At 38.5% G+C, this 26,431-nt stretch overlaps 2 protein-coding genes across 4 annotated transcripts in view; one reads left to right on the plus strand and one right to left on the minus strand.

Annotated features, from left to right (window-relative positions):
- LOC126095246 (FHIP family protein AGAP011705) overlaps positions 1-22,732 on the minus strand; it is a 223,759-nt gene extending 201,027 nt beyond the window's left edge. For all 3 annotated transcript variants that reach the window (XM_049909998.1, XM_049909999.1, XM_049909997.1), the window contains exon 1: positions 22,143-22,732. The gene's annotated coding sequence lies outside the window, so the exon portion shown is untranslated. The remainder of the gene's footprint in view (positions 1-22,142) is intronic.
- A 77-nt stretch (positions 22,733-22,809) lies between these two features.
- Positions 22,810-26,431, plus strand: part of LOC126095247 (zinc finger matrin-type protein 2) — a 31,086-nt gene continuing 27,464 nt past the window's right edge. The window contains exons 1-3 of the mRNA XM_049910000.1: positions 22,810-22,945; positions 23,098-23,318; positions 23,431-23,504. Of these exons, the coding sequence (XP_049765957.1) occupies positions 22,895-22,945; positions 23,098-23,318; positions 23,431-23,504 (346 nt within the window). The 5' untranslated portion in view covers positions 22,810-22,894. The remainder of the gene's footprint in view (positions 22,946-23,097; positions 23,319-23,430; positions 23,505-26,431) is intronic.

Genomic DNA, 26,431 nt, shown 5'->3' on the forward strand with positions numbered 1-26,431 from the left:
TCAATATTATCGTATGTCCCAAACATTTTGCACAGGCCTATGTAATTTTACACTAAATCGATGCTGTACACAGAGTAAAGTGAAACTTGAACTTGCATGCATTGCACCAGAAAGGTTCACTGACTGGTGAGTAAGCAGTGATGGGAGAGCAATAAAGAAACCAGTTTCAGTACTGTGAAAAAGACAAGATACATGCTGGCTGAATATGAGATAATAAAAGAGGGCATAACATACAGCAGATGAAATGATTATTGAAAAAATTAAGTCTTTGTAAACTCTCTCTCTCTCTCTCTCTCTCTCTCTCTCTCTCTCTCTCTCTCCCCCTCTCTCCCCCCCCCCCCCCCCTCACAGATTTGCAAAAAGTAAATCCAGAGGAGACTCTATAGTGACAGAGTACATTTGGCTACAGAGTAACAACAAGTCTGGGTTTCTTAAAAGATTTGTTAATGGAATTAGGAGATAGTTTCCCTGACATTAACCAAATATAGAGCGAATGGGAACACTGACAGAGTCATTCATGAAGGGGAAGATGTGAAAAAACTATTACTGCAAAAACTTGAAGCAAGGAAGACAAGTCAAGTTTATTATTGTGTTATTATCCAAGTGGCACACTTGCCCATCTGTAAATAATGCAATAATTTGCAAGTAAATAACTGAATTTTCATTTCATTTCAAACATTATGATTACTAAGCAATATGTCTGTTGTTTAGCAATATACCTTAAAAAATAAAAATTTCTGACAAATTTCACTTTTCTTACTTGTTTGTAAAGTGACATCCTCCATATTCTGCAGAAATCTTTATGTTGAGTATGTGTTGGGTAGAACTGGAAGCACTAAAAAACTACAAGGTTAAACAGTGAACTTTGTAGGTTCAGCACCCATTCTAATAAATTCAGAGCTGTAAAATGTTGTGTCTAAGGCACAGAATTTGTTAATTACAGTTTGGCAGGTAGGAAGGAACCTGACCACACACACTTGCTATGGAGGGCTTTTCAGGAATATGAAACAATTCTCGCTTACCAAGTATCACATGTGAATGGAATAGAATGAGGGTAATACAGGGTTATTATAATAAAAAGTTAAACTTTTGTAACGCTGTAGAAATAACACCACTGGTCAGAATAACATCAAATTGCAATGGAATATTATCGGAGAAGGGGGAAAATGCATTACAGATGAAAAAGAATAGTTCGAAAATTGATCAATAGATGGCGCTGCCTGTGTCAGAATAGGAAAAATGGAAACACCTGTCTTGTGCACGACCCACTGAAGTTGGTATAAACATGCCGGGTACACAACTTTACCTCCTTTCGTGTCTGCGACATTCGCCATGACTGTCTCAATGCAGAATCATGCTCAGCTTGTAAAGCTGTATTACAAAAATGATGACTGTGTACATATCACTCTGCGGAAGTTCGGGACACTGAAGGGTTTGAAAAAAGTCGTTGGTCCAATGACTGCCATGGCTCTGGAGAAAATTATTCGCAAATTCGAAAACGCGGGTTCTTATGGTGTGCAACCTGGTAGAGGGAGGAAACCAACTGATTCTATGTCAGTGAAAGCAGCAGCCACAGCAATGCAGGAGGAGATGACTGGTGGTATGCAAACGTGTAGTACATGAACTGCCCGAACACTGGACATACCCGTGAGCATGGTGCACAAAATCCTACGAAATATCCTCCTTTGCCACTCATTCGAAATTATCCATGTGCAAGAGCTGCTTCCTGTTGAACTGCCAGCAAGAGAGACCTTTGCTTTAGAATTTCTTGCTCATATTAGGGACATATTTGTTCGAAGAGGCAAGTGCTTCCGGTCCTATTACCTGTACTGTCACTGGTAAGCGCTACAAGTGTCTTTTGTGCAACTATGTCATACCAGCTCTCCAACAGTGTGGATGGGATCATTTTTATGCAAGATGGCACACCTCCGAACATTGTAAATCCAATGAAGCAGCTGCTGAAGTGCTATTTCGGAAATGCTAGAATTATCAGCCACCATTTCCCTACAGCCTCGCCGTCCCGATCACCTGATCTTGATCCGTGTGACTTCTGGCTGTGGGGTTATCTGAAAGTCGTTGTGTTCAGTGTTCTCACTGCAAACTCAGCTGCATTGAAGGCACACATTACACAACACATTCTGAACATGACCCCGGAAACACTTTGATCAGTTGTAGAACATGCTGTTTCTTGATTTCAGCTTGTTGCAGAAAATGGTGGACAGCGTATTGAACATGTAGAATTTTGGAACACTTATTATGTTTGAGTATAATGACTTTTCTGCAGACTAGAAATCTACTCTGTAGGAATCAGCATGGGTTTCGAAAAAGACGATCGTCTGAAACCCAGCTCGCGCTATTCATCCACGAGACTCAGAGGGCCATAGATATGGGTTCCCAGGTAGATGCAGTGTTTCTTGACTTCAGCAAGGCGTTCAACACTGTTCCCCACAGTCGTTTACTGAACAAAGTAAGAGCATATGGACTATCAGACCAATTGTGTGATTGGATTGAAGAGTTCCTAGATAACAGAACACAGCATGTCATTCTCAATGGAGAGAAGTCTTCCAAAGTACGAGGGATTTCAAGTGTGCTGCAGGGGAGTGTCGTAGGACCGTTGCTATTCACAATATACATAAATGACCTTGTGGATGACATCGGAAGTTCACTGCGGCTTTTTGAGGATGATGCTGTGGTATATCGAGAGGTCGTAACAATGGAAAATTGTACTGAAATGCAGGAGGATCTGCAGCGAATTGACGCATGGTGCAGGGAATGGCAATTGAATCTCAATGCAGACAAGTGTAATGTGCTGTGAATACACAGAAAGAAAGATCTCTTATCATTTAGCTACAAAATAGCAGGTCAGCAACTGGGAGCAGTTAATTCCATAAATTATCTGGGAGTACGCATTAGGAGTGATTTAAAATGGAATGATCATATAAAGTTGATCGTCGGTAAAGTAGATGCCAGACTGAGATTCATTGGAAGAATCCTAAGGAAATGCAATCCGAAAACAAAGGAAGTAGGTTACAGCACGCTTGTTCGCCCACTGCTTGAATACAGCTCAGTAGTGTGGGATCCGTACCAGATAGGGTTGATAGAAGAGAGAGAGAAGATCCAATGGAGAGCAGCGCGCTTCGTTACAGGATCATTTAGTAATCGTGAAAGCATTACGGAAATGATAGATAAACTCCAGTGGAAGACTCTGCCCACACAGAGGCATACCGACAATCCTCCTTTCCACGAACAGTATGAAACTGGAATAGAAGGGAGAACCGATAGAGGTACTCAAGGAACTCTCCGCCACACACCATCAGGTAGCTTGCGGAGTATGGATGTAGATGTAGATGTTTTGCGCCAGTCACATGGAAATTAATAATCCGATTTGATTTTGATTGATACATTTTATGAGGTTTTTGGCCTCAGGACAACTAAAAACCAATGTGATTGATGCTTTTTATGCAGTTTCTGGCCTCAGGACAATTAAAAACTGATTTTCCCATCCGATGTGATATGACCTTGCCATGGTGAATGGTCATACGTAACTAACAGTATCACACCAGTACACCCATGAACACTGAGTAACACAGTTTGTTTAACGTCAAATGTACACCTTAGGCACTGTTGTATGATTCATTTGTCATTTTTAGTCGACCACTATTAAATTATGCTGCTTACAGTGTGGTACATTTTGTAAATATTTGTTATACTTCTGCCATTCGTTTTCCCCCTTCTTCGATAATATTCCTTTGCAATTTGATGTCATTGTAACTGGTGGTATTATTTCTACGGCAGTGTACAAAGCTTCTGGAGTACAGATATAGCTGTAAAAATGTGCATTATCAGACAAACTGGTCCTCACAAACTGCTTACGATACAGACTCTGATTTACTCAACATGTACAAGACATGATGCAAATAAATAACATTTACCATTAGCTGTGCATTTGGGGGAGCCAAAGAAATATTAAAGTGAAGATACTGTTGGTAGTTGGCAGGGGTGATATGGACAGGGTTTTTATGGAACCATTAGAAAGGTGGAGGTCGGCACACAGGAAGGAGGCATGTTGAGAGGAAACAACTACATGGAACTGACAGGAGAAAACGCAATTCTATAGTGGAAGGAGTGAAGGCAGCTCAAGGTGGAAGCCTTTGTGATGGCCCCCGATGATATGATGAGCGTCATTCTAAGGGACTAGGCTGTGTGTCAGGTCCTCCACACTCAAAATGACAATACAGAATGAGAAGGACAGAAATCTTCCCCTGAACCAATGGTTTAGTTCTTGTGTTGTACTAATGCCACAGCATAAATGGATGTAATAAGCAGTATTTTCGGGTATTTAAAACAGTATGCAAGTACAGGCAACATAGATCTGTAAATGGTAAATAGATGGGATAGTGATCAAATGACAGTAATGTCAATGCTGGAGATAAACCAGTTGGAGGCCACTTTCAGCTGACTGAAGTTCGAGTCTCAGTCCAGCACACAGTTTTAATCTGCCAGGAAGTTTCATATCAGCGCACACTCCACTGCAGGGTGAAAATCTCATTCTCGAAACATCCCCCAGGCTGTGGCTAAGCCATGTCTCTGCAATATCCTTTCTTTCAGGAGTGCTAGTTCTGCTAGGTTCGCGGGAGAGCTTTTGTAAAGTTTGGAAGGTTGGAGACAAGGTACTGGCAGAAGTAAAGCTGTGAGGACGGGGCATGAGTCGTGCTTGGGTAGCTCAGTTGGTAGAGCACTTGCCCGCGAAAGGCAAAGGTCCTGAGTTCGAGTCTCGGTCCGGCACACAGTTTTAATCTGCCAGGAAGTTTCTTAATGCCAAAAGTGTGAGAATAAAACAGACGAAACATATAACACAAAACAGAAAAAAGGAAAGACCACAAGAACGAAGGAAAGGCAACAAACACTAAAAGGAACCAAAGAGGACAAGAAAACAAGAGAGAGATGCAAGAAACAGTTAGAAGAGATTAAAACAAGGAAGCAGATTACAGTGGCTGGCCAACCACGAAAATAAAAAGGAAAAGCCAGCCACCCAGCAACACATTAAAACCTCCACCCTAAAAGCACTAGGGCGGAGGACACAAAGGGACAATGGACATGCACTAAAACTGATACAGAATGATAAAACCCACCCTCACAGATGAAACGTAAAACCAAATCAGACGTTCTCTGCTAAAATCAATGATAACGAGTCTGGCGACTGAAAATGAAGTCGTAGGGCAGCCAAAGAAGGACAGAGCAGAAGAATATGGGCCACTGTCAACCGGGCACCGCACTGACACTGAGGTTGGTCTTCACGGTGCAGGAGGTAGCTGTGTGTCACCCAGGAATGGCCAAAGTGGAGCCGGCACAGAACCACGGAGTCTCTGCGAGAGACCCTCATCGAGGATTTCCACACATTCGTGGTCCCCTTAATGGCTCTTAGTTCATTGTGCATACCGATATTTTGCCATTCCGTCTCCAAAAGCTGAAAAACCTTGCAGCGTAATAACGAACACAGGTCAGTTGCAGGAATGCCCATCTCCAGAAGTGGTTTCCATGTAGCCTGTTTGCCCAGCCTGTTAACAAGTTCATTTCCTGGGATTCCGATGTGACCAGGGGTCCAGACGAACACCACTGAACGACTGGACCATTCCAGGGCATACATGGACTCCTGGATGAATGCTATCAAAGGATGACGAGGGTAGCACTGGTTGATAGTTTTCAAGCTGCTCAAGGAGTCAGTATATAAAAGAAAAAACTCCCCAGGGCATGAACGGAGATACTGAAATACACGAGAAACGGCCACCAGCTCTGCAGTGAATACACTGCAGCCATCGGGTAAGGAATGCTGTTCAATATGGCCGCCATGAACGAAGGCAAAGCCTACGCGAACATCAGCCATCGAGCCACTGGTGTAAACCACTTCTGAGCCCTGGAACACATCAAGAATCAAGAGGAAGTGACAGCGGAGAGTGGCAGGGTTCATGGAGTCCTTAGGGCCAAGTGACGAGATGTTTAACAAACTCAAGTGGCAGACTCTGCAAGAGAGGCGCTCTGCATCGCGGTGTAGCTTGCTCGCCAGGTTTCGAGAGGGTGCGTTTCTGGATGAGGTATCGAATATATTGCTTCCCCCTACTTATACCTCCCGAGGAGATCACGAATGTAAAATTAGAGAGATTAGAGCGCGCACAGAGGCTTTCAGACAGTCGTTCTTCCCGCGAACCATACGCGACTGGAACAGGAAAGGGAGATAATGACAGTGGCACGTAAAGTGCCCTCCGCCACACACCGTTGGGTGGCTTGCGGAGTATAAATGTAGATGTAGATGTAGACAGGTCCAGACGAAGCTGCGGCCGAGGTGTACACCATGGAGGCGTACGTGAACGGATCACAAGTAGAGATGGTAAAGAGAAGGAGAGAAGGGACCGCATGCGAACCACAATCATTAGCCCCGGCACAGGCCACCAATGCGGGAGATGGACTGCCACGGGCGGGAAAAGGAGATGGTAATTCGGATACTCAGGAGAACTATGAATGTGTGCTGTGTAACTGGCAAGCAGTTGTGCACGTCTGATCTGCAATGGAGGAACCCCAGCCTCCACCAGTAGGCTGGTCACCGGACTCGTTCAAAAAGCTCCTGTCACTAGTCAAACCCTGCAGTGGTGCACAGGGTCAAGTAAATGCAACGCTGAGGGCGCTGCCAAACCATAAACCACACTCCCATCATCAATTCAGGATTGGACAAGGGCGCTGTAGAGCCGCAGCAGGTTAGAGCGATCTGCACCTCAATTGGTGTCACTCAGGCAATGGAGGGCATTGAGGCACTGCCAGCACTTCTGCTTAAGCTGACGAAGATGAGGAAGCCAATCAATCGAGCATCGAAAACCAGTCCTAAGAATCGATATGTCTCCACTACAGTGAGTGGATCATCATGAAGGTAAAGTTCTGGGTCCGGATGAATGGTACAACGCCGACAGAAGTGCATGACACAGGACTTTGCGGATGAAAACTGGAGGCCGTGGTCTAGACTAGCAAAGTCATTAAATCTTCGGTAAAATCAGATTTCTCTCATAGATTTCAAGGTCAATCCTGCAGCTGTTTTATCATTTGAGTGTATGAGGGGTAGCAAAAAGATCAAAATAAGGTTCTTCATCAGCTTAGCCAAGGTGACATATTGTAAGTATACTGAGCACAGGAGGAAGAACACCACAATCACATCACCATGTGTCCATTTGTCAGAAGATAAGAATCATGACTGAATTTGGTCTGGTCACTCTATGATTATATTAGATTAGATTAGATTTTTGTTCCATAGACCCAAAAATCAGATGGTTCTCGAGGACACGGAACATGTCAGAAAAAAATATATATATATAAAGTGTGTTATGTGATAAACATCTGCATATAATCCTCATTTCCTTGACCATTTGTTAGAAGATTGTCAAGATATGTTAATCCATTAGGCCATAGCCTAATCCCAGTGTCACTGAATCTGTACCTGACCAAGTACTAAAGAAAAGCAAGAAGAAATTTGGAAAGAGACGTAAGGTTAAGGGTGAAGAAAAACTCTGAAGTTTGCCAAACAAATTTTTATTCTGTCAGGGATAACAAAGGACCTGAAAGAGCACTTTAATGTTAAGGATAGCATTTTGAAAAGCGATTATAAAGATGAACACCAACAAAATTAAAACAACGGTAATGGTATGTAGTCTAATTGGCTATTCCTCAGGGAACAAGATTACAAAATGAGCCACTATAAGTAATAGATGAGTTGCACTATATGGGCAGCAAAATAGCTGACAATGGCCACATCAGAGAGGCTATAAAATACAGACTGTCAATGGCAAGAAAAGCATTTCTGAAAAAGAGAAATTTGTTAACTGAGAATGCCATGCCATACAATAAATAAATAAACAGTAAATCTGAACAGATTATCGGCCCTTCAGGTATAAGTGAGGATCTAGATATTTCAGCACCATATTCTGGCTATAAAATGATACATGTCCCGAATTCCAAGGCAATTAACATATCATTAAATGGTACAGTGACAACAGGAAATTCAGTCTGGGGAACAAAGACTACTCCAATTTCTATTTTAAAAAATCATAGAAGCCAGATTTATTACAGGAACAAAGCTTATTATTTCTCCAAAAATTTATCTATTGTAGAAAAAAATTAGGCAGTAGAAATAATCCCAACTGGTAGCATTATTAGAAATTTAATGCTGAAAGAAAGGTGCTTTTCAAGCAGATAGATGCACTGCTGGGCAAGAAGTAAGTGGCCCATTTGCTGACTGCACCGAGGGTGTACAGGGAACCCCATTTCAGCATTCAGTGTCAGTGTGTAGCAGTAAGTCAGGAAGTGAGTGTCAGTCTGTTACAGCCTTGTGATGTATTCACTTGTGACGGTAGTTGCAACCCTGAGTACTAGCCTCAGATGTTTATATGCAAAGGAGCTTTTAACTTATCATGAGGGACTATGGTCACACTTGATTCGCATTGTATAAAGTTGTGTTTTCATGTGAACATCAGAAAATTACGTGTCTCATTCATTCCAGTTCAGCGAGTTCTTGAGTGCTGCCCATATTCAAAATCTGTGTGGCAAGTGAAGAATTCAACTTTCCACTTTTAGGTGAGCTAAACTGTCTTTGACTAGCCTGGCTATCCTGCTAACATTTAACAGAGACAGAATCTGTAATTAATAAAACTGTGAATAGGGTTTTGATTCTGAACTGTGCCTGTTGTCACGGAAAGAAGAAGAAAAAGATGATGATGGAAAGGAGAAATAACTGTTTCAGGGTTTGTGGAAGATGGTTAAAAGTGAGATAAAACCCAGGCAACTAAAAAGTGTAGCTGGAAACTGAGGTATTCTCCAAAAAGGGTTATCACAGACAGTACAACTAAAATGGAATGATAAAATCAAGACCGTACACACTAGAAGGTCAAGAAACTTTAACTGTTAGATAAATAAAATACATACACAAAAAATTTTAAAAAATGTATAACAGTGTGGAGGTAGAAATTAGCCTGAGATCACTCATGGCATACACACCTCAGTGAGATGCGCTCCACCCTACATCCCCCCCCCCCCCTCCCGACACCAAATGTTGAGATACATTAAACTGTATTATGAAATCCACTTTCCCCTCAGGAGGCATGTGTCAGTTAGCTTTTATCAGCCTGTCAACAAGCATCTGGGGTAAAGACAGAGTAATGATTTACCTCAGATCAACCACCAGGTCACAGACTGCAGGAATATGGGTTATTGTGAGATGACCACCACTGCTGCATTGAGACGGGTTCCCTGAACACAAAAGGAGATATTGAGTATGCCTGGTGTGGCCAATATGCAGTCAGCACAATATGACAGCATCTTTCCAAGATGCCTGGGAGAAGTATGCCATGCCTTGGTAGTCCTCTAAATTCCTCTCAACTTGTTGAGTATCACAGTAGCCTGTCATTCCAGATCTCAGGTTTTCAAAAGTTGATGTCGCAGTTGCAGTCTTAGGTCTACGCCAGGTAGCCCATGTTCAAGTTTGTCTCTTGTGGTTCCTCCTTCAGCTAATCTTGTTTTCAGGGAGTTCATTTCACAGAACACTCATGTGGCTCGGTGTTCAGATGAATGTTACTGTAATTCTAGAGCTGTGTAGATCAACTAATAGGTCTCGAGTGCCAGCGACCAAAGAGTTTCTGGGGTACACTGAGATATGCCTTGTAAGCACCTCATGGAGTCACTACAAACAAGGGTGTTCTCTGCAGCAAGAATTTTGACGTATTTCCGAACACATGATATGGTGACCAACTCTGTAGTGCATACACTGCACACACACGGCTGAGAATACTTATCATGCCCCCTTGCATGTCCAAAAGCACAATCAACCCTGCCATTGACTTTTGATCCGTAGGTGTAGATACATGTTGAGTTTGGGTGGTTGTGAAGAACTGAGCAGAACGGGCACGTGAGAATGGTGGGATTAGCATTTTCTTAGGGCAACAAAAAAGGTCCATCAAAACCATAAGACTGGGTACACACCATAGGAGGGGGAGGGGGGGGGGGGGGGGGGGGCACTGCATACACAGACAAGAGAGGGAAGTCTGAGGTCTGTGCACAGGGTTTCCAATTGTATCTCAGCTAGTCTACCCATTTTAGGGTGATTCATAAACAATCTGAACTATAGGTTGTGAAAAAGTGAACTAACACTAACTGCTGGGCATCTGAAAGATAGTGACAATTGAATTTTTCAAGATTTGCTAGTCTCTGGCCCTCAGTGGTGGGATACCAGCTTCCACTAGGAGGCTGTCTACAGGGCTTGTATGGAAAGCTGCAGTTGCCAAATGGACACCACTATGATGGACAGTGTCTAACAAGCTCATTACTGATGGATGCTGCTGAACCGTAACCAACACACCCATAGCATAGATGCGATAAAATCAAAACTTTGTACAATCACAAAAGAACTGTGCAGTCTGCGCACCAGGGGGCACTGCTGAGAAATTTAAGGTATTAAGTTTTCTCCTGAAATTTAGCTAGAGGTGGTGTAATCAAGTTAACTTATTATCAAACAAAAAGCTTAAAAATTTGAAATGTTCAACGAGTAACTGGTTAAGGAGGTATAGTTCTGGGTATGGATGCATAGTCCCGAGTATACAAAAGTGCATGACTTAAGGTTTTGTGAGAGAACACTGAAATCTATGATTCAGGGTGCAGTTATGTATTCTCTGTGTAGCCCCCTGAAGTTGGATCTCTGTGGTGCACACATGATGTAGAGATGCAATAGAGACAAAGGTCCTGCACATACAGTGACAGCGATACTGTGGGTCCCACTTGTAACATATTATCAGCAACACCTGTGAAAAATTGTTAAATGTGTTGGCTACTTCTAAGGGGTTTGTTACTTTTTTATTTTAATTTAATACTTTCCTGATCATTGGAAGGGTTTTATGCAAGTATAGCTTTCCTGCAATGTTAGGAGTTTTATGTTTTAATTGTTCATTCTAATACCTGTATGTACACACATACTCTCTCTCTCTCTTTCTCTCTCTCTCTCTCTAGATGAATGAAAAACACACAGTGACAGTTAACAACAGTATATACAGTAAACACACACAACCAATACACAGTGAACATAAAGTGTTCAATTGAAATGTATTTGAAAAATGCCAAAAATCAGACATCCTGATGCGCAAAGGCCAACTAAGTAAAACTCCAGGACAACACCTAGGCCTACAGATTAAAAAGTTCACAAAATCATAAGAAGGACCAAATATTAACTTAATCTTTCAAAACTTGTATCACAAAATTCGTTCCTTGCATAACAAGGACCAACAAAAAACGGCAACAACATATCTGTAATCATTATATAACACAATTACTATACAGATACAGCAAACATGTAATATGAGCAACTGAAGATGTTACACAAATAAAAAGAAGATAAATGCACATGGCACAAAACAATCAGCATTCAATTTAGTTGCATAGAGAGACCATATCTCCAATACCAATGTTCACTTGTTTACAATTAGTTTCATTTTACCCACTCAGTAATTTACAGGACATTGTTGCATAGTGTTATACAGTAGGCCAAAATCTAAAACACACAATCCAAAAACCATTGCTACCACAGAAATACAGCAAGTTGACTTAAGTTGCTGCTTGATTCTGTTTTAGTTTTCTTTATTTTGAAGAAGTATGCTACACGATTTAACTTGTGTTAATTTTCTTTTTATTTGTATTTAGAGTTCAGGATGGGCATTAACTGGTGGGTGAGTGGCTTTTGGCAAGCAACTTGTGGTTTATGGAGGTTAGTACCTATTTTTTCAGTGCTCTGTCTGCATTTTGGTTCTACTTAGGTAGGCCTATTGGTCTAGATTAAAGAAAAGTTGGCAATGCTAACTGGACACTATATCCATCCAGTAGTGTCTGGAGACTAGTTCATATATAGTCACAAACCAAAGAAAGTAAAGCTTATTTTGGTATATGCCCAAAGTAGCACGGAAGAAAAGACTAAGATAGGTTCGAGTGTTATGGTTTTGAAGTGTGTTTGTGAAGCCAGCAAATGTGAATGTAAAAAAAACTAGCGGTGGTGACACAGACGTGTAGCACAGCCCAAGATACAGGCTGGGCCTGAAAGTGAGATTGTCTGTTCACTTGCAGCAATAATTTTTAAAATGACAGCTTCAAAAAGTTGGTTGAGTATTTTCAGAAAGTTTAAATTTTCGAGACTGGAGTTAGAAGATGCCTACTCTAAAAACTGCATAACACACACAAAACTTCTATGAAACTGATTCCCAACTGAAGTAGTGTGAGCCCACAAAGATACTTGCAAACAGAATGTCAGCAGCATATTATGCCCAAAAGAGTACTGTCGTCATCAATGTGTAAATGCCAGTGTCTCTTCGTTACATAGTGTTCATATGTACACTACAGTTCTTAAGTGAGTCATTCCATGTCAAATCAACACACCTATTTTACCTCACCCTCTTAGATTTTACTGAAAGTTGGTATACTTATAGTGTGCACTGAGACTAAGAAAAATACCAAATTTCAATTTTTTATCTCAAACCATTCCTGAAATATGGCTATGTAAACTTTTCAAAAACCAGCCAAAAATGTGTGAACGGACTTTTTTTATATTGTCCTAGGAGCTGCCCTAATTGAGCTAGAGAACTGGGAAATGTGTCATTTTGCAGCATTTTGCATGCTCTTTCCAGGGACATACAACAAAACATAGCTTCCAATTAATAATCTTTTTCAAAATACTAATTAATATTTTAATTGAATTTTAATTTTTTTACAAAAAGTACATAATTGAAAATTTTCAAAATATTTCCATAACTACTTCATACTATTGTAAATCACATGGCAAAATATAAATGTGAGATGATGATGGGTTCATTGTTAAAGAAAATTATTCCGGGCTCTTGTTTTTCTCTAACAGCCCTAGTTTGACCAAATTGACGTTTAACAAACAGGAATTTCTTTAAAATATACTGAAAGGTAAGTAAAAAAAGTATTAGAAATATCAAATATCACCTTATTAACCCAAAACTAATCAGCATATTTTATAATTAAGTTGATTGCTTATTTTAATTTCATACAACTTCACTAACAGTATATTAATCAATCTAGCAAAAACAAGAAACTGAGCATTTAACTACAACTGAAATAACGTATCAATAAGTACAAGTATTAACATAATAGTTCTGATCCATGATGTTCAGATTAGATTAGATTAGATTAGATTAATACTAGTTCCATGGATCATGAATACGATATTTCGTAATGATGTGGAACGAGTCAAATTTTCCAATACATGACATAATTAAGTTAATTTAACAACATACTTAAGTTAATATAACAACTTTTTCATTTTTTTGTTTTTTTTATTTTTTATTTTTTTAATATTTTTTTTAATTTATATCTAAAAATTCCTCTATGGAGTAGAAGGAGTTGTCATTCAGAAATTCTTTTAATTTCTTCTTAAATACTTGTTGGTTATCTGTCAGACTTTTGATACTATTTGGTAAGTGACCAAAGACTTTAGTGCCAGTATAATTCACCCCTTTCTGTGCCAAAGTTAGATTTAATCTTGAATAGTGAAGATCATCCTTTCTCCTAGTATTGTAGTTACGCACACTGCTATTACTTTTGAATTGGGTTTGGTTGTTAATAACAAATTTCATAAGAGAGTATATATACTGAGAAGCTACTGTGAATATCCCTAGATCCTTAAATAAATGTCTGCAGGATGATCTTGGGTGGACTCCAGCTATTATTCTGATTACACGCTTTTGTGCAATAAATACTTTATTCCTCAGTGATGAATTACCCCAAAATATGATGCCATATGAAAGCTACGAGTGAAAATAGGCGTAGTAAGCTAATTTACTAAGATGTTTATCACCAAAATTTGCAATGACCCTTATTGCATAAGTAGCTGAACTCAAACATTTCAGCAGATCATCAATGTGTTTCTTCCAATTTAATCTCTCATCAATGGACACACCTAAAAATTTGGAATATTCTACCTTAGCTATGTGCTTCTGATTAAGGTCTATATTTATTAATGGCGTCATACCATTCACTGTACGCAACTGTATGTACTGTGTCTTATCAAAATTCAGTGAGAGTCCATTTACAAGGAACAACTTAGTAATTTTCTGAAAGACAGTACTGACAATTTCATCAGTTAATTCTTGTTTGTCAGGTGTGATTACTATACTTGTATCATCAGCAAAGAGAACTAACTTTGCCTCTTCATGAATATAGAATGGCAAGTCATTAATATATATTAAGAACAACAAAGGACCCAAGACTGACCCTTGTGGAACCCCATTCTTGATAGTTCCCCAGTTTGAGGAATGGGGTGATCTTTGCATATTATGAGAACTACTTATTTCCACTTTCTGCACTCTTCCAGTTAGGTACGAATTAAACCATTTGTGCACTGTCCCACTCATGCCACAATACTTGAGCTTGTCTAGCAGAATTTCATGATTTACACAATCAAAAGCCTTTGAGAGATCACAAAAAATCCCAATGGGTGGTGTTCGGTTATTCAGATCATTCAAAATTTGATTGGTGAAAGCATATATGGCATTTTCTGTTGAAAAACCTTTCTGGAAACCAAACTGACATTTTGTTAGTACTTCATTGTTACAGATATGTGAAGCTACTCTTGATTACATTACTTTCTCAAAAATTTTGGATAAAGCTGTTAGAAGGGAGATTGGACGGTAATTGTTGACATCAGATATATCCCCCTTTTTATGCAAAGGTATAACAATAGCATATTTCAGTCTATCAGGGAAAATTCCCTGTTCCAGAGAGCTATTACACAGGTGGCTGAGAATTTTACTTATCTGTTGAGAACAAGCTTTTAGTATTTTGCTGGAAATGCCATCAATTCCATGTGAGTTTTTGCTTTTAAGCAAGTTTATTATTTTCCTAATTTCAGAGGGAGAAGTGGGTGAGATTTCAATTGTATCAAATTGCATAGGTACGGCCTCTTCCATTAACAGCCTAGCATCTTCTAATGAACACCTGGATCCTACTATATCCACAACATTTAGAAAATGCTATTTTGTCGAAAGTCGACATGTTGAGAAACGTGGCTGTTGTACTTAAGGTTTATAATTTATATAAAAAACAGCTACCAGCCACATGTATGGTTTAGAAAGGTTTATTATCTTCAGACCATGACCGGTTTCGGATTTATCTTTACAAATCCATCTTCAGATGGCAGATTACAAGCGTTCTTAGTTGGACCCAGTTTTGTTTATGTTATTCATTTGCTGCACTGGGAAAGAAAAGAAATATTTTTGTTGTCATATCGGTAATGGTATTTTTACGAAAGATTTACTTCTTTTACAAGATCTAATTGCTCAGAGATGGTTCTTATAAACATTAGTAAACTTGCAGGTTAGTTTACTTACGAGCTGTGTAGTTCTGCCTGACGAAATATTCGTGCGTTTATGTTTTCGAACGCAAGCTTGATAAACTTTTCAATATGCACTATGTGAGTGCTATTCCAGTCTATGGATGTCACTTTTAACCTCCTCATCTTAATTGACACACAGCACACACGAATAACGTTTACAAAGCGTGGCCCAGCTTCACATTACAAACGAGAACAATATTTGCAAAGAGCTTACAGTCATAACAATGTTAACTTACAGATGCTGTATAGTCGATATGGGTACAGTAAAATATCTCTTTGCTATTGTATGAAATTAATCTAAAACAGAATAAATAAAATTACATCCAAATAAGATTACAAACATTATATGTAGTACAGAGTTACTGTGTGTTACTAATTAGTTGTTACAATAGTAGGGGATAAATTCTAATATATGACATAATATACAATGCACATGTTTTCATTATGCAATTTTTCAATGACATAAAACAGTTTTTGGGGCCTGTGCTGAACGTGTTTGATGGGATATTGGGCTTAAGTTATTTTAAAAAAAGTAAAAGTTTCTTCAAAGTTATTTAAGAAGGGGGTGTTAACTGACTCTGTCTGTTCATTCAAAATGAGATCAGGGTACCTGTTTTTATGTGTATGAATCTCAATCTCCTCTAGGAGATTCAATGTGAAACCTTTGTCTTTGAGGTGTAATATCTGCAGGTTGTTTTCTATATTCTCAACTGTATGATTGTTTTCTGCAAGATGGGTGGCAAAAGCAGATTTGCTTAGGTTTTTCAGACGTAGGGCATCAAGGTGTTCCTTGAATCTTGTTTCAAAAGCTCTACCTGTTTGGCCTATGTAGAATTTAGGACAGTTGTTACACTTTAGTTTATAAATTCCAGATCTTTTATGGGGTATGCTATTGTGTGGGAGTGAGTGTATGACTCTTTGTTGGAGTTTGTTATTGGTAGAGAAACTAATTTTGACATTCTTCTTCTTGAATAAGTTGGAAATTTTATATGAAAGTGGGCCTATATATGGTAGGGCTACATACTTTACTGATTTTTTGTCTTTCATAGTTATTGTGGCTGTTGCTTGTTGCAAGGACTTATTGCTAGCAATTTTTACTTTAGTTTTTTGAGATAGTGTGTCTATTATTGAAGCATCATAGCCATTATTTTGGGCAATTGATTTGATTATGCTGATTTCTTTGTGCTGTTCAGTGGGGGTGAGGGGGACTTTATGCATACGATGCAGCATTGACCGGAAATTAGCCATCTTATGTTGATTCGGGTGGCAGGATGTGTTACTGATGGTAACATCTGTAGTTGTTGGCTTTCGAAAGATACCAAAATGGTGTTTGTTATTTATGTTTGATATTTTGAGATCCAGAAAATTGATGCTATTATTTATTTCATGCTCCACTGTAAATTTGATGTTGTTGTGTAATTTGCTGAGATCTTCAGCTAAGGCATCAATTTCACTACTGTTACCATCAAAAAGTAATAGAGTGTCATCTACGTATCTCTTGTAGTAAATTATTTTACTGTTCATTTGCTTATTGGATGAGAAGAACTTTTGCTCAAGATGGTTAATGTAAATATCTGCTAATAATCCAGCAAGACTGCTACCCATTGCAAGGCCATCATTTTGTTTATAGACTTTATTATTAAAGGTGAAGTAATTATTAGACAAAATGAGTGTGAGGATCTCTATTAACTCATATATTTCTGGTAGATTGATCTTTTTGTGTTTTAAAAGGTTACTTTTTATTACGTCATTTAGAAAATGATTATTAAAAATATTTTCAACTTCTGACTTTTTGTTCATAAAGTTTTCATTCAATTTGATGGTAATACTGTCTTCCTGTGCTCTTGGTTGACCTGTTTCTCTTTTAATAATATTCCAAATGGTTTTAATTTTATTATCAGAGTTGCTGATTTCAGACATGTTTGAAATGGAACTATTAAACAAAATACGTAATGCTTGTTTTTGAGTAACAGGTATGTTTACATAGCTAAATTTAACACAATAGGTACTAACAATAATTTTGAAACAACTTTCTATAAAATATACATTAACACTAACCTGAGACAAAAATTAAGTTTTGAGTTGAAAGCAGTTTCCCAATAAATTGTCTTGGAACTTCACATATTACATTTTAATAAAGCTGACTGGGTTTGGTTTACATCACTTTCATTAAGAATGTATGTTCTCCCTGTCAGAGTAAATGGATTCACTTTTGTGCGAACATCCACAACTGACACCCACAGGACATCTGCATGTGCAGGATAAGAGAATGACTTAGCTGGTCCACGTGGATTAAGAAAAGTTATTTACACTTCAAGTTCTTAGTTTTTTTCTAAAATGTACCCAAGCCACCAGTTTCTGCCATATACAGTGATGACATAGCCTGATACATCTTGTAATTTCAGTTTGTCTGGTGATGTAGTTACTTCCCTCTCCCAACTCTGCATATCACCTGAGAAGTATTTGACTATTAATTTTGATGTAGTGTTGGGAATGAAAGCGTGAAATTGCTGTGTTCCTTTGATTGTCAATGCCTCTTCAAGTTGGCTTCTTAAGAATATTTCTGAAGCAGCGTAGTCTTCTTGAGTGGAATATGCAAAATCAACATTTGTGATATTATCTACTGCCCACTCAAATAGATCTCATGTGGTTTGGATCTGATTTTGGTATGGCCTTTGCAAACTTACACGAGCTGCCAGTCTCTTTACTGAACCCCCTACTCCATCACAAGGCCCTTTCCCATGTATTGTGGCTGAAATGTGCCACTCAGCTTTTATGTTGAAGTCTTCCTCATGAAGGCAAAGGTTCAGGAAGTTTTTCTTATTTTTATACTGAGCAGCAGAACCGTCAGAATAATAGTATATCTTTTTTGGATCTTTTGAAATTTATTTGTTAGCTATGAAATTAGCTTTATTTGAAAGGTGTAAACCACAGTTGTATTGTGCTCCAGGCAATCTGAAACAATGACAAAGCTCATATGCTCAATTTTGTCTTCCTGTTTGTAATATATAACAGTGGAAATTCTGAGATTCATCCTGTACAACTATACTATAATTTTCTGAAAAATCACATATGACAACAAATTCAGATTCCATAAGGTTTTCTCTTGTGGAGTTAAGGAATGTTCGTTGTTGCTTGGCAATGAAGTCATGCCGAATCAAAGTCGACATCTTACTACAAAATAAATCTATGAATTCTTCAGAAGTTTTCTGAACAATTTCCAGATTACATCAGTCAACTGACATCCACTGTCAGAACTGAACATGTTCAATTAAGTTTTCATGAAAAGAGTCTTAAAATTTTACGTATGACAGTTTCTCCTGGGCAGTATTCACAGTTTCCCATGTTGCAATCAATTTATGATGTGTTGCAAAGCATTTTTGCAATGCACTGCTTATAACTGTTTAAGCTGCTGTTTGTTACTGTATTTAGTTTGGCATTTTCTATAATTAATTTTATGTTTTGGTGAGTTGTGCACACGCAGACAGTGTGTGTGCCACTCTGGCCAGCTAATACACGTTTTGGTCTCAACTCAGCAAATTTAGAGAAACCTATTTATATGTTAGGAAACTTGTCTTTAAAATGTTTGTAAGCTTCTTTAAGGTTACACAAAATAAGCCTTTTTGATATTTTTGTTTTATTTCCACTTGTTTCTGTAATTGTCACACAATCTTTAATACCTGGCATTGCCCTGCGAACTTCATCATTTTCATAAAATGAATGTACAGTTTTGACAGTTTCTGTTGGTAAACACTTCCCTGGTTTTGGGTTTGGACCTTCCATGAATCCTCTCTTTCAAAATTTTTTTGGGTTGCCGAACAATGTAATTAGGAGCATTAAATTCCCTCATTATTTTCCTGACACTCCACTTTTCAGGTAAACTTGCAAGAATCATCAGTTTTTTTTGCTCTACTTATAGAATTTTTAAAGTTTCTTTTAACATTTTCAAGAATGGATTCATCAGTATCTGATGAAGGAGTTTCAGGAGCAACAAAAAGTTTACGTGTCATTGATGAGATTTTCTTCACTTTTGATTTGGCGAAATGCCTAGATGTTAGTTTTCTCTTGTCAATTGGGGACTCACCTAGTTCTCGAAGTGTTGTGTTAAATGTTTTAACAGCTACTGAAGTTGGAGTGAAGTCAGGGTCTTGGTCTCGGATGATTATCTCTGATCCAGAAGATTCTTCTTCAACACTTCCATCACTGATGGGCTCTGGTGTATATTTCAATTTGGTTACATCTTTCCTACAATTATCACAAATCTTGGCACCGCTTGGTATTTGAGGAAATAATTTGGGCATCCATGTTGTGACATTTCTCAGTTTTTTTCTGTCTCTAATAAAATAATTTGACTTCTTCAATGGATTACAACACTGCACTCTTACAGCACAGCACTTTTTACTTGGTTCCATATTTATACAAAAACCACTTATAAACTGTCCTTCAATGTATAGATTTACTTGAAAATGAACTATTAAATATAATAGATACAGACTGGTCAACACAGAGGTAACAATTGATTTGCACTAAAACCACAGTGCACACTAATGCTGTAGGTGCACAAAGCCTTAGAAGGTAACAATGCAGACTACATCATCTCAACAATGGCTCCAGTCTCTGAATTATTGTACAGACATCAAGCCTTATGTATACGGTCTCTACTGACGTACTACCTTAAAGGTCAAACTAGGGCCGTTAGTGAAAAACAAGAGTCCGGAATAATTTCTTTTAACAATGAACCCATCATCATCCCACATTTATATTTTGCCATGTGATTTACAACAGTATGAAGTAGTTATGGAAATATTTTGAAAATTTTCAATTATGTACTTTTTGTAAAAAAAAAAATCAAAGTATTAATTACCATTTTGAAAAAGGTTATTAATTAGAAGCTATGATTTTTTGTCTATCACTGGAAAGAGCACGAAAAATGCTGCAAAAGGACACCTTTCCCAGTTCTCTAGCTCAATTAGGGCAGCTTCTAGGGCAATTTAAAAAAAAGTCCATTCACACATTTTTGGCCAGTTTTTGAAAAGTTTACATGACCATATTTCAGGAATGGTTTGAGGTAAAAAATTGAAATTTGGTTTTCTTTTTTTTTTTAATTTCAGCACACACTATAAGTATACCAACTTTCAGCAAAATCTAAGAGGGTGAGGTAAAATTTTTAATTAAAGTGTGTTGATTTGACATGGAATGACTCAAGTATGGAATTCTTTTCTGCAAAAAATATATACAAAATATGAACACAGTTTACAAATGACTGAACAGGGCCATAAGAACAGTAACTAAAAATGGTAATTGAGCAAATTGTAGAGATCTGTTCAAAACACTTGGGAGCTTAGGTACACTGTGTGGATATGTTTCTCAATATTAGAATCTTAATCACCTATGCACATTAAAAATGACTTTCATCATTACTGCACAAACAGCTCTGACCATGACCACATAACAGATCTTGATGGAACTCACATTTACCAAGAAAGAATAAATGTAAAGCTCATAACAACATTTTCCAGCAAATAATAAAAACCATACAACAAACTGCATACCAGGAAAACTAAAGAGATCACTAAAACAAACTTATTTAAAAAGACAGTTAAAAACTATCTCTTGAGCAATACATTCTACACAATGAAGATTAGATAAGAAAAACTAGGATTTTTGGTGAAAATGTAACACAAATAATAAAAATAATGATGGTAATGATAATAAAATATCCATCATAACACTTTCACAATTTTCCCTTCTCTGAAGAACCTTATTCCCTAACATCTGCAATGTCTAATACTAACAGCATATCTCACTCATTATAGCAGGATGCTGACTCAGTTTCTCAGATGAGATGCTGTAATGCATAATACAGAAACCAAATGTCACTATTGACCTGATGTCAGCTGATAGTGTGTGTAGTGTTACATTATGAGGGTTGCTCCTACCACAAGGCCACAGCAAACTACCTGTTCCATCCTTGTAAAACTAGACCTGTAAGCATATAACTGCCTGTGTCTATTTTTTGTGGTTATTAAATTGCAATGCCATGACATGTCCAGTATCCTTGTAAAAGAAAATCTCTGTAAGTATGTGTAGGGGTGGGGGGAGGGGGAGGATACTAATTGTGTCATTTGTGCATTTGATCAGTAAATCCAGATCACAGCAATTGCACAAACAAGTATGGTGCCACTCAATAACAGGGAGTATAATTGAGAGTAATGTGTTACACATAACTTTGCAGAATATTTTCGTTCGTGTTTTATTCAAGCAGGAACACTAGATTGTAACCTGTTGTTGTTGATGCCAGTCATTTCCTAAAAGTGCTTGCAAACTGCCTCCCTAACTTTCAAGAACTGTTACATGATGTTCTGTAATACAAAACAATCACTGTACTCCTTCCACAATGAACTTTACTTTTCCTATCTTAGTTCCCTATAAAACTAGTACTATATGTTACCCGACTGAAGTAGGACATTACAGGTACCACAACACTAATATTGACTTGCGCCACACCAAAGTAGTAAACTGAAGTTGTTTACTGAATAATTTATGTAATTTGACGGTGTAACTATTGACAGCTAGCATTACAACGGGCGTAAACAGTTTGTATAGTGGTGATTTCAAGACATACTGCTACAGTTCACCAAAACAATGTTTTGTGGAGTTCGAATTTCGTGCTTTACGAATGTGTGAGAGTAAAATAACGGCATATATAAAGTAATACCTTTTGCAGGCGATACATTTACAGAAAAAATGTTCGGCACGCTCCTGTCGCACACATTTCCAGTCGGCCATAACAATATACAGCATTTGGATAATTTCTTCTCTTTGCAGATTAATAAAAGACTTCAAACTGTCTGTCTAATATTAAACATCTTGTCCGTTGAAAATGGAAACAATGCAGTAACTTCATTGCTATAAAAAACTGCATCATTTCTACGACACTGATAAGGCGAAACAGGTACAATAACACAGTGTATTACGCAAGTTAGCAACTAATCTCACAAAGCTGATGAACAATCATCACTAGTCACTACACTACGCCCTGTCAGCGAAAACAACTGTTCCTATGTTTTCATTTACTATCGCAACAATGAGGACAGCAAACCTCATCTCATCAAAGATGACATTGAAGATACCATCTCAACTGTCAAATTAGAAGAACTAATTTTTCTTGGCCCTTTAAATGCCATTTAGATGCAAATATAGCATCAAAGATATGCTTCGACATTCATTCTCGCTGTATTTTGGGATTTGATATACAATTGAAGGGGCGTCTTTGTTTGTATTCTGTGGTTTGCTCGGTATAAATCCTCTTAAATACTGCTATGAAAATTGTATTGCGAAATACTCTACAGTCAGGTTGATATTAGTTCCCAGCTTATGATTTTTAATGCCTATTCGGCTAATTTATTGAACTAATGGAGGTGATATCTATACTCAAGTCAAACTAGGCTCTGTTGTGTTCTATGATCAATGGTCGTGTTGTTTGGTACATCTTTGCTCAACAACATGGCGTCGAAAGAGGTACGTGTTTATGTTTTGTTTTTATGGAAAGGATGTGTAACATTTTCAGTAGAGACAGTATTTTTAATTGGTTGAATTAATTTGACAAGGTTACCATGATAAAATACAGATCAGTTTAGTTATTGTAAGACGACCGGTTTTATTTATTATAGAGAGCAGAAGATCATCGAAGAAAGTGGGACCGCGATGAATATGAACGTTTGGCTGCAGAAAGAATACAGGAAGAATTGGAAGCACAAGAAAAAGCGAAGCAAAAACAGCCACCTGTTAAACGAGACTTATTGCGGCAACGTGACTACCGAGTTGATTTAGAATCAAAATTAGGAAAGAGTGTAGTCATAACAAAAAACACTCCGTCGTCGCAAACAGGAGGGTATGCCTTCAGACATGTTACAAGCCCCGTTTGTGATATGTCATGCATCATTACTTAGTTGATGTATAATTTCACATATGTTGACAGTATATTGACCTGTAATTCTTTGCAGGTACTACTGTAATGTGTGTGATTGTGTTGTGAAAGATTCCATTAACTTCCTAGACCACATAAATGGAAAGAAACGTAAGTGACTCTCTACTAATTGTATTTAGCTTTGTGTAAATTGCTATCATGTTTAATTTTTTTCTGTTCTGTTTCTTTAATAACAGTAATCAATATTACTTATCTTGCAACCAGACTATAAGGGAGTGATAGTGGAGTAATGACTGAGCAGAAATAAGTGTCATAGTTTTTCATTATTGATGGATTCACACCAATCCGTAAAGAATAGAACTCATTGGCTCACACATTAACACACTTTGACACAGTTGATCATACAGTCCTAGTAAAGAAACTAGAGAATACTGGTGTTTGTGGACATGTAGCAAACTGGATAACATCATATCTAAGTAACAGGAGGCAATATGTAGCCATTAATAACTTATACAAATTAGAAGTTAGAAGCATTAAGTATGGTGTACCTCATGGATCTGTAATGGGACCTGTTCTCTCCAATTTATTTGTGAATAATGTGGAAATGAAATCAAAATACTTAATGCAGATGATATGACTGTGCTAAATGTTTCCAACAATTTGGAGGCACTTGAGCAAAATACATTCATATCAGTCAGTAGTACAGCACAATGGCTCTCTGAAAATGAGTTAATTATTAATGTGAAAAAAAACTATGCACATGGTCTTCAAAATAATCAAAAAAAGAACATATGGATGTTTTCTTAGATGAAAAAGGACTGGAAGAAGTAGCTTCGATTAAGTTTTTGGGCATTCACTAGACACTAGCTAAATTGGAAGCTGTAGATAAATACTGTTTCCAGTAAGCTAAGCTCGGTGAATGAAACAACTGGCTCAGTGTACTCACTGTCTGTCTTGGTTTTTTTTGTACCATACATGTGATATGGAATCACAGTGTGGGGTAACTCAACAATCGCAAGAATGAAGAGAATATTCACATTCCAGAAGCAAGCCATTCGAATTATATTGAAAAAGAAGCAAAAGAATCATGTAAAAGTTGTTTCAAAGAACTAAACATTCTAACATTTCCGTCATTGTATATATTCAAGACCATTGTGAGTGCATTACGTGATCACACAAAACTTGAGACTAATGAGACTGTTCATACACATAACACAAGGAACAGTAAACAACTGCGGTGCATTCCACATAGACTTAAGATTTTTGAAACAGGACCCAAATACTCTGGCATGAAGTTAATACAAGCGATGCCAAGGGAATTACAAGACCTCAAAACTGAGAAAACTTCCCCACAACTCTAAAAAAGTTTCTGATACAAGGAGAATTTTATAGTGTAGCAAACGGCTAGTGTAATTGTTTAATACAAACCATACAAAAATTCACGGAAGTATGTTTTTTAACACAAACCTAGGTTTTTTTAAATGGAACCACGTTAGTTTTGTTAGCACATCTGAAAATATAAACAAATACGTAATCAGTGCCATTTGTTGCATTGTACACTGTTAATTACATCCAGAGATATTGTAACCTAAAGTTGACGCTTGAAACCTCCAACGTTCAGTTGCGTGTTGTAAGAAACACGGGCCACGGTCAGCGAGCAGCATCTGCAGGGACATGTTTACGATGACGACCGTGTTTACGAGTGTGGCTGTAGTGCACTGTTGTGGTTTGGTCTAGCTGTCGCAGTGTCCACATGTAGCGCTTGCTGCTATTGTTATTCTGCATTCATCTCCGCACGCAGACCAACTGTAGTACACCGTGTTACCAGACGTCTGTGATAGTGTACTGTTGTAGGAACTGTGACCATGGTGTATTCGAACTCTGAAAAGGTGGAGATGATACTCATCTATGGCGAGTGTCGACGAAATGCAGCTGAAGCCTGCAGGGTGTATGCAGAACGGTACCCGGACAGAGAGCATCCAACTTGCTGCACATTGCAAAACATCTACCGCCAACTGTATGCAACAGGTATGGTCGTAGCACGCAAACGGTTCCGTAACAGGCCCATCACAGGAGAAGCGAGTGCAGTTGGTGTGTTAGCTGCTGTTGCCATGATCCCACACATGAGTACACGGGCCATTGCGAGAGCCGGTGGACCGAGTCAAAGTAGTGTCATGCGCATACTGCATCGTCACCGCTTTCACCCATTTCATGTGTCGCTACATCAGCAATTACATGGTGATGACTTCAATCATTGAGAGCAATTTGTCAATGGGCATTAACAGAGAATGCGTTGCAGTTCTACCTGTTTACCGATGAAGCGGGTTTCACAAACCACGGGGCAGTGAATCTACGGAACATGCATTACTGGTCCGTGGTCAATCCTCGCTGGCTCATACAGGTAGAGCGACAGCGACCGTGGACTGTAAATGTATGGTGCGGAATCATTGGCGACCACCTCATTGGTCCTCACTTCATTGCAGGGGCCCAAACAGCTGCAACATACATCGCGTTTCTACAGAATGATCTGCCAATGTTGCTCGAAAATGTCCCACTGGAAATGCGTCGACGTATGTGGTATCAGCATGATGGTGCACCTGCACATTCCGCAATTAACACTAGGCTGACCCTTGACAGGATGTTCGACGGGCGTTTCATAGGACGCGGAGGACACATAAATTGGCCAGCCCGTTCTCCTGATCTTACACCTCTGGGCTTCTTTTTGTGGGGAATGTTAAAGGAGAATGTGTACCGTGATGTGCCTACAACCCCAGAGGATATGAAATAACATATTGTGGCAGCCTGCGGGGACATTACACCAGATGTACTGCGGCGTGTACGACATTCATTACGCCAGAGATTGCAATTGTGTGCAGCAAATGATGGCCACAACATTGAACATCTATTGGCCTGACATGTCGGGACACACTCTATTCCACTCCGTAATTGCAAACGGATACCACGTGTGTTCGTGTACCTCACCCCTCATGGTAATGTACGTGTGCGTCAGTGAAAAAGACCAATAAAAGGTGTTAGCATGTGGACGTAATGTGCTGTTACAGTCTCTTCTGTACCTA

The sequence above is a fragment of the Schistocerca cancellata genome, chromosome 8 (genome assembly GCF_023864275.1).
Source record: "Schistocerca cancellata isolate TAMUIC-IGC-003103 chromosome 8, iqSchCanc2.1, whole genome shotgun sequence".
NCBI lineage: Eukaryota > Metazoa > Arthropoda > Insecta > Orthoptera > Acrididae > Schistocerca > Schistocerca cancellata.